Below are 13,617 nucleotides of genomic sequence, written 5' to 3' on the forward strand. Positions count from 1 at the left end.
ATGGTAATTTTACCATGTACTTTCCTACCCACAACCCCATACATGCATTCCAAGATATAAATAACATAAATGACATTATTCTCTGTCTTGTAGATGAGAATAAGAACCTAGAAGGGAGAGTGCTGTGCCCGAGGGCCCAGGGTGAGTTGGAAACAGGGCCAGGACCATGTTCTTGATCTCATGACAGCTGACTCAGTTTCTTCCCCCACCCCCACCCCGAGCCCTGCCTGGGGTTGTTGGGAGGATTTACCACCCACACCTTGGGATCCCAAAGCTGGTGAAAAGACCATTTCTGTTCCATGCCCCTCGTTTCCGAGGGTCTGTTTCTGATTTATTCCCCTCCCCAACTGTCCTGATGGAGGTGGAGGAACTCCGGATGAGGGAATTGGCACTGCAGCAGTGCCCAGGCTGGGACTCTAGGATGGAAAGGCTGACCTAGAGAACGTCAAGGATTGAAGCCGACGGCATTTCCCAAAGCTGCGTCAGACTATACTGAACCACGTTCTGGAGTAAAGGACTGTGCACTTGCATGTTTTGGGGAAGGGTTGGAATTAATAGTGTGAAAGAGCTTTTTCTCCTGCAGCCCTTCTCAGAGTCTTTATTTTATTATTATTTTTAAGATTTTATTTATTTATCTGACAGAGAAAGGGAGATGGTGAGCACAAGCAGGGGGAGCAGCAGAGGTAGAGAGAAAGCAGGCTCTTCATTGAGCAGGTAGCCTGATATAGGGTTCGATCCCAGAATCCTGGGATCATCATTCAAGCCAAAGGCAGATGCTCAGCCAACTGAGCCACCCAGGTGCTCCTTTTCAGAGCCTTTAATACACAATCATACAATCATACATTTTTTTAAAGATTTTATTTATTTATTCATGAGAGAGACACACAGAGAGAGGCAGAGACACAGGCAGAGGGAAAAGCAGGCTCCATGCAGGGAGCCCGACATGGGACTTGATCCCAGGTCTTCAGGATCACTCCCTGGGCTGAAGGCAGTGCTAAACCACTGAGCCACCCAGGCTGCCCGCACAGTCATACATTTTGGAGCTGCAATAAGGTGGGTATGGAAAGCAGTGATGGAAAGCAGTGTTGAACCAACTTCTTTGAATACAAAATCTCCTTTTTTCTTGGAGCATTCCAAGGGCCTCTGTTCCCTACAAGATACCATATACCATATGTATCTTATTATTAGAACATGCTCTTCTGGGCTTTCCTGCAGGTCTCATAAACCCTGAGTTCCAAAGTTCTTTGCTGACCAGATGAATCATGAAAACCAGGGGACCACTATTTTCCTAGAATGTCAAAGCTGGAAGAAACTTGTAGAGGACAGCCCAACTTCTACACACGGGGAAACTAAAGGCCAGGGCATTCCAGCAATGTGTTTGGAAGGGCAAGGCCAGAGGCAGGCAGGGAGACTATTTTAACACTTAGGGGAAAAGTTCTAGTGGTCTGAGTGGACCACACGCTGCCTAGCAGATGTTGCCTTTGTTAATAATGCAGACTTCCCCTAGCCATATCCTAACCCTAACTTGGCTCCTAACACCAGCCCCCGAGCAGGAACCTCCAAAGGAAAGAATCCTGGGAATCTGCCCTGTCAACTGTGCTCCTAAGGGAAATTGGATCATCAACAAATGAGGAAGACATTGAGCATGAGCAAGGGGAGGGGATACTCTTATTTATTAAGTGCCAGTATTCTAGGCACAGTATTATTTAATCTCCACAACACTCGTGGGGACATATATTAATACTCCATTTTATAGAGGAGCCAGGCATCTAAGGGACAGGAATAAGAACACAGTTATAACCAACTCCAAAACCCTCAGTCTCCTTATCAGATCTCTTGGGAGGGAAGCAGTAGGAACAGAAAAGCCAGGCCTTCTTGAAGGAAAAATGGGATAAACTGAGGCTTTGGCTATTTGGGAGAAAGGAGCCAGGGCATCCTTCTATCTTTGAAGTTTGGGGGGTTCCCGGGAGCATGGTGGAGCCAGAGAGGGAACCTGGTTTAAGAAGGAAGATGTGGGGGCAGCCTGGGTGGCTCAGCTGTTTAGCGCCGCCTTCAGCCCAGGGTGTGATCCTGGAGACCCGGGATCAAGTCCCACATCGGGCTCCCTGCATGGAGCCTGCTTCTCTGCCTGCTTCTCTGTCTATCTCTCTCTCTCTCTCGGTCTCTCTCTCTCTCTCTCTCTCTCTCTCTGTGTGTGTCTGTGTGTGTGTGTGTCTCATGAATAAATAAATAAAATCTTAAAAAAAAAAAAAAAGGAAGATGTGGGGCACCCAAGTGGCTTAGTTGTTTAGCATCTGGCTTCAGCTCAGGTCATGGTCCCAGGGTCCTGGGATTGAGTCCTACATCAAGTTCCCCTCAGGGAGCCTGCCTCTCCCTCCTACTATGTCTCTGCCTCTCTCAGTGTGTCTCTAATGAATAAGAAGGAAGACATTTAGCCCCTGCAGGGCTCCAGGCTGTGGCAGGCACTAGGGTTAGAGACTGTGACAACCTGAGTAACCGCCCCCAAAGATATCTGCATCCTAATCCCTGGAAACTAAGGTTACCTGGCAAAGGAGAATTAACAATCCAGGTGGAAGTAAGGTTGCTCATCAGCTAACCTTAATTTAGGAGGATGATCCTGGACAACCTGGGTGGGCCCAATGTCACAATGACACAAGGGTCCTTAAAAGTGGAAGAGGGGTGGGGCACCTGGATGGCTTAGTCAGTAGAGCATGAGGCTCTTGATCATGGAGTGGTGAGTTCGAGCCCCACGTTGGGTGTAAAGATTATTTGAGGGCAGCCCAAGAGGCTTAGCAGTTTAGCGCCGCCTTCGGCCCCAGGGCCTGATCCTGGGGACCCGGGATCAAGTCCCATGTCAGGCTTCCTGCATGGAGCCTGCTTCTCCCTCTGCCTGTGTCTCTGCCTCTCTCTCTCTGTGCCACCCAGCTCACTTGCTCCTCATGTAGAGTGGGTATTATCTGAGCTGGGCGGCGAAATCACTGTTGACGCTGTGACAGCTTGGTGTCCCCGAGTATCCAACCATGGGCCCAGTCCCTTGTGACAGTAGGAGCTTAGAAAATGTAGGCTGAACCAAAGGGGAAATCCAGTTTAGCAAGACCTGTGGGTACAGAGGCCCTGGCACCACCAGTGACTCAGCAGGGCCGGGTCTTTGGGAGAAACATGCTAGGAAGTCAGGCATCCATTTCCTTGTAGGATGAGCCTCAGATGGGGGGGGAGCACCTGCAAGAGGGGGCTTTAGGAGCCTCTAACCAGGGTCAGGGAATGGGGTTCTTTGCTGGAGCAGGGTTTTGATTCGAGACCACCTGTCAGCTGGGAGACCTAGAACAAGTCACTTGTCTATATGAAACTCAGCTTCTTGCTGCATAATATAAGCCTTGCACTCATGAAATAAGATCTTGGGGAACATACTGTGTTCTCTTTCCTCCTTCTGCTTTCTTCACTTCTCCTGTCTCAACACCCCACCATCCATCTTGCTCCAGAGGAGGTTGCACATGGTGAACTTGAGCTTTGAAACCTGTCCCAGACATCCCTCTGCTAGTGGCTGATGCTCCACTGTGAGTGCTGTCCTTTTGAGTTATGCATTGCCCTGTGCACTAATTCTTTTTTTTTTAAGATTTTATTTTTTTATTCATGAGAGACACACACAGAGAGAGAGGCAGAGACATAGGCAGAGGGAGAAGCAGGCGCCATGCAGAGAGCCCGATGTGGGACTTGATTCTGGGTCTCCAGGATCACGCCCTGAGCTGAAGGCAGATGCTCAACTGCTAAGCTACCCAGGCATCCCATGTGCACTGATTCTTGAGCTTTAACTTTTTTAAATTCCATTTATCCTTTCTTATAATACAAATGTGGGTAGAGGAGGGATGGGGTGAGGACACTAAAAGGAGAAAGAGGGCTCCCTCAGGTCCAATCTTCACAAAAGCTCCATTTTCCTCCCTTCTGCTGGATGAGTTTCCTGAGGAAGTTCCCCTGGCCTTAAGGACACTGCTCAGGGCCCCACCAATGTCTGACTACAAGCCATCATCATTTGCATAGCACTCCCATGACTTAGTGGCTTCATTCCAGTGCTAATGACAGGGGCCTGAGTAGAGGTGACAGCTTCACTCCTTCCACCTCCCAACACAGACAGAGCAACTACCTTTGCTCAACCACTTACTAGCTACAGCCCTGAGAAAGTTCCTTAGTCTCCCCACGCCATCTCTAAAGTGGGCAACACCATAGCGAGCTGTCCCAGAGTTGTGGTGAGGAGTATATGAAAGGACACCTGTAATGTGCTCAGATGGTTGCTTGGCAGTTGGGAAGTACTTGTTGATGTCATTGTCATCATCATCATCATCATCATTTCTGCTTTTTGCCAGGTCCTGTGCAGGCCTCAGGGGACCCAGAAATGAATCAGTCTTAGTCTCTGTCCCTACCCCCCTGGCTGGGTTCAGGCTCTAGTGGAGGGGATGCATCCTGCTGAGCCCTTAGCAGAGATCTGTGTGTGACTAAGAATAGTGGTCCTTGGAGTTGTGCAACAAGGTGCCCTACTCTAAGAAAGTCAAGTCTGGCACAAGGCAGAATTGACTAGGCTCAGGAGAGCAGCATGCCCAGAGACAAGGTGGGGGTGCTCCCTGGGCCTCCCCCCAACCTCCTTCTTCTTTAGAGTTGCTTCCTGCCACTGTTTCCCATGTGGGACAAGGCCTCTTGCCTCTATGCCTTTGCATATTGTCCCCTCTGGCTCTTCTTTTTTTTTTTTTTTTTTTAAGATTTTTATTTATTTACTCATGAAAGACACACAGAGAGAGAAGAGAGGCGGAGACATAGGCAGAGGGAGAAGCAGGCTCCATGCAGGGAGCCGGCCATGGGTCTTGATCCTGGGACTCCAGGATCATGCCCTGGGCCAAAGGCAGGCACCAAACCACTGAGCCACCCAGGGATCCCCCCTCTGGCCCTTCTAAACTCACCCCAGCATTCCCTCCTTCAGGAAATTTCCCTGACTGACCCTGGTCTGATTTGGCCCCTGGGTTCCCACAGGCTCCTGATCCATCAAGAAATTCCTTGAGGACAAGGATGCAACTTGTTCACCATATATCCCCAGTTCTAGCACACAGTAGGTGATCAATTAACAGACATATTGTAAGAGAAGGAAAGTTCATATCAAAAATCTTGACTATAAAGTTTTATTTTCCTTAAATAACAAGAAAGCAGGCAGCTGCTGGCAAGGGCTTGGCAGCTCAACAACATCTCTGCAATTACTTTGGCTTTTCCTCATGGTCATAAGGTGGCCACTGTTGCTCCTGCCATCACATTTATGTTCAAGGAAGGAAGGAGAGGCAAGACACAGCACCAGCACTGTTGGCTTCTTTTGTCAGGAAAAGCAAAACCCTTCCCAGAACCCCAGCCAACTTCAGCTACAAGGGAGGCTGACAAAACAAGTAACTAACTGGAGCTGGAAAAACAAATCTGCAGTTTTGTTAGCAAGAAAACAGGGCTGATGGGGGGTGGAGGAGGATTAAGAGGGTGGAGAAGGGAAGATGAGGACTGGTCAGGCAACTAACATAGGGCTTTGTAAAGGAGGTGATATTTTAGCTGTGTCTAAAAGGTCAGATACAATTTTGACGGGGCATGGGCTGGGCTGAGGCTGGACACCGAATGTCTGAGGGTAAGAGGAGGTCTGTAGAAGAAGAAACTTTCATTTACTGAGTACTGCTAAGGGCAGGCATTAGCTACCTTTCCTCCTTAAGGTACTACCATTCCTCGTTCACAATTGAGGTAACCAGAACTAAGAGAAGGTGACTGCTATGCTCAAGGTCATCCTGTGCACAGGTGACAGGAATGTGGTTGGATCCTGGTGTGTCTGACCCCAAAGCACATGCTCTTGCCACTATACAAATACTGTCTTGTTGCCACTCCTGATGTAACGATGTCCTGATGAACAAAACTACAGTTTTGTTAGCAAGAAAGAAGGGCAGGGGTTCTGGGGGAAGGAGGATTAAGGGAGTGGGGGAAGGAGGGTGGGAATTGGTAAGGCAACTAGCACAGGGCTTCATAAAGAAAATGGCATTTGAGGGCAGCCCGGGTGGCTCAGCGGTTTGGCACCACCTTCAGCCCAGGATGTTATCCTGGAGACCCCTGGATCGAGTCCCATGTCGGGCTCCCTGCATGGAGCCTGCTTCTCCCTTTGCCCGTGTCTCTGCCTCACTCTCTCTCTCTCTATGTCTCTCATGAATAAATAAATACAATCTTTCAAAAAAAAAAAAAAAAGAAAATGGCACTTGAGCTGTGCTTGGAAGGTCAGATACACTTTTGACAATAAGAAAGAATGGCCTAGGTCTGGAGGCCTGAAATCATCTCAGCTGGCATTTATTCCATGCCTGCTCTATACCAAGCATTGGTCTAATTGCCTTACATGTTTTAATTCATGCCATTTTCACAACAACACTATGAGATAAGCACTATTATTGTTCTCATACGACAAAGGAGGAAACTGAGCCAATAAGAGATTGTCATTTGCTCAAGATCCCACAAACCAATGTGTCAGGATCCAAACCTAGGTGGTCCACCTCTGAGGCACAGGGAAGGCTGTTGTCTTGCCAAGGTCTTGGTAGATTGAGAGTAGATTCTGTACCAAAAACAAACAAATTTACAAAGAACCCAAACTCACAGATACAGAGAATGGATTGGTGGTTGCCAGAGGTGGGGATGGGGAATGGATGAAATGGGCAGTCAAAAGGTATGAACTTCCAGTAATAAAATAAATAAGTCATAGGGATGTAATGTTCAACATAGTGACTATAATTAATAATAATATGGTATTGCAGGGGGCTCCTGGGTGGCTCAGTCATTTAAGGGTCTGCTCATTTGGGCACATGACCAAATGTGCCCTAGACCAACATTTTGGGGTGTATTAGATAGACTATGGGTTCTGGTGCCTCTATAAAACAGGAATAATAAAACATACCTTGCAGGGTTATTGTAATTTGGTTTGGGTCATCATGAGCTCAGGGTGATGGATCAAACCCTCACAGAGCTTGGTGCTCAGTGTAGAGTCTGCTTGAGATTCTCCCTTCTGCCTCTGCTCCTCCCACTTCTCATGCACTTTCTCTCTCAAATAAATAAATAAATCTTTAAATAATAATAACAATATGGTATTACATATTCGAAAGTTAAAAGAACAGATTTGCTTTTTTAAAAGATTTTATTTATTTACTCATGAGAGACACAGAGAGACAGAGACATAGAGGGAGAAGCAGGTTCCCTGCAGGGAGCCCGATGTGGGACTGGATCCCAGGACTCTGGGATCACGCCCTGAGCCAAAGGCAGTTGCTCAACCACTGAGCCACCCAGGTGCCTCTTAAAGAATAGATCTTAAAAGTTCTCATTATAAGAAAAAGAATTTGTGGGGCACCACAATAGTTTGGGGCAATAGTTTGCCTCAAACAAATGCCTTAGTTGATTCACTTTTGTCTTGTTAATGTGAAAGAAAACAGCAGCTAACATTCACATGGGAAGTACTCCTGTTCTATCATTGATATTGGCAACTTTTTTGCTGAACCTGGTAGTAATCAAAAATTCATCAATAGTCTGATTTTGTGACACTGTTGTTGGCAGTGGACTTATAAAAACTGAGGGTGGGTTTTGCAAGAAATTCCAAAGCCCACTGAAATTCCAGGTATGTGGAATTTGCAATAAAGAGTACTGTATATTTTATTATTTGGAACTGTATGCTATACATTTTTTATATCAGCAAAATATATAACAAATGTGTGTGTGTGTGCATGTATGTGTACTTTTTTCTTTTTTCTGGAGAACCATTAAACACTTCTGGGCTCACCACCATGCATATCCTATCCACCCACATTCCATTGGCAGGATTCCATTGTAGTCAAATGGCCACACTCAGCTTCAAGGGATGCTGGTAGTCTCTAGCTGGCTGGCCATGTGCCCAACTAAAATAAAGGTTTTGGAGGGGAGCTCCACTTCATGTATTTTCCCCAGGGGAGAGCACTAGCTGACGGAAGTTGGCCATTTGGATTTTCCAAGGCCACGGTTAGGGCCTTCTTGTAGCCTCACCTGGAGGCCAGCCTCCATAGTTGCCTCTAGCTCCTCTCACAATTTTGGGAAGGTACATACAGAGTGTAGTGTCCTGAAGGGACAGGTTCCCAAATTTTGCTCTTCACCTTCAAGTGCCTGCTTCCTGCCCTTACCTTCACTGCTTGCATCCCTAATCCTGACAGGCATTCCAGCAGGGCTGAACGCCAGGGTGGCCTTTTTTTTGTTTTGTTTTGTGCCCTAGACCAACATCTTGGGGTGTATTAGATAGACTATGAGTTCTGGTGCCTCTATAAAACAGGAATAATAAAACATACCTTGCAGGGTTATTGTAATTGTCAAATAAGACAATCTTTGGGGAAATTTCGTTGTCTAGAAATTATAATTCAACTGTGAGGAGCAGGTAATCCCAATTCCTACTTAACTGGTTTATGACCAGGTTCAGATAAATCCTTGGAAAGACCATCAATGATGTAGTTTTGAAACATAGGTGAGGTTTCGTGGGGTGAGGTCTGGAGCCGATGACCAAGAAAGAATTCTTGAGATGTCTTTTGTTCAAAATGGTGGTTTTATTAAAGCCCCAGACAGGACCCTTGGGCAGGAAGAGCTACTGCCCCAAACTTGTGAGGGGTGGCTGATTATATACTTGGAAGTTAGGGGAGGTAGGGAAAAGAGAGATTTCAGAAGGATTTTCAGATGCTAAGGAAGACTCACAGGATTTGGAGGCTTTGCCATTGTCATGTTGTTTTTCCCTCTTAGCAAGGCATTAACATTAAGACAGTTGGGAACTTCCTGGAGGAATGTCACTCATATCCCACCCAGGAGTGGCCAGGGTGGGAGTGGGGAGGATCTTGCAGGGTATCAGCTGGTGCTTTGTCCCCAGCTGGCCTTCTGCTCCCTCATCAATGAAGTACTACACTGAAACAAGATATTGGCATATTACATTTTTAAGTACATAAGGAAAAATTATTGGCGATTTTATTACAATGAGAACAATACTGTTAAAAATTTAGAAAATGTAAAATGAAAATAAGAAGCTAAATATACCCATAATACCACCACTCAGAGATAGCCACTATTTATATTTTGATATAGCTCCAGTAACTATTAACTCATGGTATGTGTTTATTTGGATCTCTACCTATGACCTCAGTCTCCTCAGCAAGGTTATGTTGAAGAAAGTGCCAGACATCATGTAATTTCATCATAAAAATCACAGTATCCTTACATTTAAGGACACTTTATTTTTTTATTTTTTTAAAGATTTTATTTACTTATTTGAGAGACAGAGCACACACACACACAAACAAACACACACACACACACACACACGCATGAGACAGGGGCAGTGAGGAAGGGCAGAGGGAGAGGGAGAAGGAGAAGCAGACTCGCCACTGAGCACTGAACACAATACTGTCTTGCTGTCTGTATCCCAGGACCCTGGGATCATAACCTGAGCAGAAGGCAGATGCTTAACTGAATGAGCCACCCACTTGTTATTTTCTTCTTTCTTTGCCAATCTTTTTCTATGTTAAGGGGATTAACTAAGGTGACATTCATTAATTACTTATTATTGTTATTCCTCCAGGGAAAATCATGGAAACTTCAGGACCTTCCTCCCAGACTCAAGATGACAGTCGAGTCCATGCAGAAACAGAAGACCTAGACTGTATGTTCGCCTTCTCTCACCCTCTGGGCAAAGCCACATGGGAGGTAGAGTCCAGCAGTGGGTGGAACTGAAGAAGATCTGTTCCTCTCATGTGGCATAATGGCTCAAGTCACAGTTGAATCCTCTGGAGAAGTAATGTTTTCCTCACACACATACACATATGCTTGGTTCAGTCCATCCCCTAGAACTTTATAGCTTTGGGGACCTTCATTTGCTCCCCAAATCTCAAGAGGGCTCTGGAGGTTTGGGTTGGCACTAGTGAGGGTCCTCAGAAGGCAGGAAGGTTCCTGTGCTACTCCAGAATGGTTAATGAGAAGATTCACTTGACCAGATCATCCCTGCCCTATAATTTATACTGCATCCTAAATTGACAACTATTGTACACAATTTAGTGGCCTCTGGGCAGAATAGGGGGCTTAGAAGGCTCTCCGGTCTCTATATTCAGAGAAATTTGTGCCTTGGAGCTTCCTAGAGCCTCTAGGGCCTCTGAGAGCTCTGATCTTCTGTACCTTCCATTGGCCCTACGAGTTTAGGGAAAGTGTCCAGAGAATCTGGTCATTCCTGACCTCCAAGTCCAAGTAGATACCTGGGGAGCTCTTGGTGGTCACTGGGGTGGGAAGGGAAAGAACACTCATCGTTTTCTATATGTGCTTCCTAGATGAAGAGACGGATTTCTACAAGCCAGACAGGGAGGCTGGACTCCTTTCCCAAGAACAACCTAAGAGACACAAGTCTTCTACCTCTTCCTCCTCCTCATCTTCCTCCTCCTCCTCATCATCCTCTTCCTCAGGTATAGTAATATTTATATATATGTATATATGTGTGTGTATATATATATATATATATGTTCACAGTATTATTCAAGAAAAGCATTTACATGGAAAAACAATGCCCCATAATCTCCCACCTTGATACTTTAATTCTCTTTTTCTGTATCCCCTTCCAGACCCCACCTATCAGTACACATGATTTGTACACAGTTATAACTGACCATATAGACAACTTTGTCCTCTGTTTAAAATTTTTCCTCTTGGGATGCCTGGGTGGCTCATCTGCCTTAGGCTCGGGGTGTGATCCTGGAGTCCCAGGATCGAGTCCCACATCAGGCTCCCCACAGGGAGGCTGCTTCTCCCTCTGCCTGTGTCTCTGCCTCTCTCTCTCTGTCTCTAATGAATAAATAAATAAAATCTTTTTTAAAAAATGAATAAAATAAAATGTTTTGCTCTCATATCCTGGGCATTCTGACATGTTATTCTGTAATATCTCTGCAGCTAAGATTCATGCTTACCAAAAAGCCTCGAGTGGCTGCATCTCATATAAAGTAACATTCAGGTTTATCAGGAGCACTCTGGTGTTGAACTCAATGCACCTGTCTATTCAAGCAGCCTACCTGGTCTCAATCCTTTCTTTGCTACTCCCTAGCTATGTGTCCTTGGGTAAATTGCTAAACCCTATATGCCTTGGGGTCCTCCTCTGTAAATTGGGGATGGTAACAGAAGTTACTACCTCACGGGATTATTGTGAGGATTACATTTACACATGTAAACTTTCAGCATTTAGCACATAGTAAAAGCTCTAAAAAACAACTGTTAGGATTATCCACCAACCTTACCACCAGTTTACCATGCTCATAAGCATCCTTGCTCAAAGGCTTTTTTGCTTTTTGAATTTTTCACACAAATTGTGTCTTTAGCATCAATTCCCCCATGAGTCCTTCAGGAAGGTACATCTTCCATTGGGTCTTGATTGCAAATTGCCACATTGTTCTCCAAGAGAAAGAATGTCCTTTCATTTTTATTCTTTTAATTCAAAATGAGAGGCTGAATTGGTAGTAGCAGCAGCAACATCATGGCTAGCATTTACTGAACATGTACTATGTGCCAGGTACTGTTTCAAGCACTTTACATGTAATAACTCTGTTAATTCTCATAGAGACCCACTGAGGAAGGTGCTATTATTCCCATTTTACAGGTGAGGAAATTGAGGCATGTGGAGGCTAATTGACCTGCTGTCAGAGGGCTCAGTAACCAATTCGGGGTCCCTGGAGGTCTTCCTAGGACTCAGGGGTTCTAAGGGGTAGGCTCTGGTCTACTCTTCCGTCAGAATGCCTGCACTAAGATCTGCTTTACAGAGTGGGCTTGGGCCTAAGGTTTTATATGAAGAAAGAATTCTCAGGCTAAATCCTAAAAAATGCTTGCAGAGCCCTGGCATCACATCCTCACATTCAAATCATGAGACTGAGGCTCAAGACCATAAAATCTATGCTTATTTCTCTAGACAGAGGAAAGAGAGTGGTTGGTGGGCCCAGTGGGTTTATCTGTAGCCAACCTCCTCATGGACTGGAAAGGAAGCCACTGCCTTCATTAAAAAGTACAATTGAGGGCAGCCCAGGTGGCTGAGTGGTTTGGCATTGCCTTCAGCCCAGAGCATGATCCCAGAGACCTGGGATCGAGTCCCATGTCGGGCTCCCTCTATGGAGCCTGTTTCTGTCTCTGCCTCTCTCTCTCTCTCTCTGGTCTCTTATGAATAAATAAATAAAATCTTTAAAAAAATAAATAAAAAGTATAATTGACCCCTGAACAACACAAGGGCTAAGGACCCTGACTCCCCACACAGTTGAAATCTGCCTGTAACTTTGGACTCCTTCAACCCTTAGCTACTAAAGCCTACTGTTCACTGGATGCTTTACTGAAAACATAAACAGTGATTGATACATATTCTGTATCTCGTTTTCTTACAATAAAGTAAGTTAGAGAAAAGAAAATGTTATTAAGAAAAGGAAGAGAGGGGTACCTCAGTGGCTCAGTTGGATGAGTGTCTGACTCTTGGTTTTGGCTCAGGTCATGATCTCAGGGTCATAAGATTGAGCCCCGAGATGGGCTCCTTGCTTGGCATAGGGTCTGCTTGAAGATCTTCTCTCTCTCTCTCCCTTTGCCCCTTCCCCTGCTTACAGACTTTCTAAAAAAAACAAACTTTTGATTGTGGAAGATTACACATAAAAATACTGTAGAAAATATGGAGCATATAAGGAAGTAGAAAGAAGAAGAAAATCATCCTTTCCTCTGTCACCCAGAGATAACCACTAAATACATATATTAGTGTATTTCCTTACATTTATTCAATAAATATTTATTGAGCACCAACTATGTGCCAGGCTTTGGGATGGATACTGGGGGCATGAGCAACAAACTATGACTCTTTCTGCCAAGCTTAATTTTTTAAGTAATTGAATTAGAGAGTATATACAAAAGTTGTCCTCTTTTTATACAGCCTATAATTCTGTAATACCTTTCATAAAAAGTAATTTTGATCTCAGCTCAGTCCTTGATCTCAGGGTCATGAGTACAAGTGCCTCATAGGGGCCATACTGGGCATAGAGCCTACTTTAAAAAAATTATGTATTATGAATATGTCCTAGAGAAAGCTAAAATAATGTTCATTTGCATGTTGATGGGAGTTGTCCCTGGCAGATAGAATTTGGAGCAATTTTTGCTTTCATTTTCTGTATTGTTTGATATTTTGCAAAATGCAATGAAAAAGCCTTTTTTTTTTAACATTGATTAATCTTATAAAATACAGAAAAGAAGAAAACAGGAGTGAACCAAAATCCTCTATCTCCTGAGATAAACACTGCTGTTGTAATCTTGATGTACTTCTTGATACTTTTTTCTCTGTATCTAGCCGAGATCACATATGCACAGATTTTAAAGCACAGTTAATCTGACTTCCTGGAAATTTAAAGTTTATCCACAACTGAGCAAGAGCTTCCCAAGTACACTGAGGGACCTAGGCATTGCCAGAGCCATCTTGATCATTCTAAGGAAAAGGGAGTCCTCTGGACCTGAAACCAGGAATTTCTTGCAATGCTGACCGGTCCAAGAGTGCAAACAAGACTGTCATTCTTCAAGTCTTGA

General features: G+C 44.9%; 1 protein-coding gene across 2 annotated transcripts in view; it reads left to right on the forward strand.

Moving 5' to 3' along the window:
* Positions 1-13,617, forward strand: part of TMEM40 (transmembrane protein 40) — a 32,943-nt gene that overhangs the window by 6,535 nt on the left and 12,791 nt on the right. For both annotated transcript variants that reach the window (XM_055343835.1, XM_055343834.1), the window contains exons 2-3: positions 9,623-9,703; positions 10,362-10,493. In XM_055343835.1, coding sequence (XP_055199810.1) covers positions 9,631-9,703; positions 10,362-10,493 — 205 coding nt within the window. In that variant the 5' untranslated portion in view covers positions 9,623-9,630. The remainder of the gene's footprint in view (positions 1-9,622; positions 9,704-10,361; positions 10,494-13,617) is intronic.

Source organism: Nyctereutes procyonoides, unplaced genomic scaffold (genome assembly GCF_905146905.1).
Source record: "Nyctereutes procyonoides isolate TBG_1078 unplaced genomic scaffold, NYPRO_anot_genome, whole genome shotgun sequence".
Lineage (NCBI taxonomy): Eukaryota > Metazoa > Chordata > Mammalia > Carnivora > Canidae > Nyctereutes > Nyctereutes procyonoides.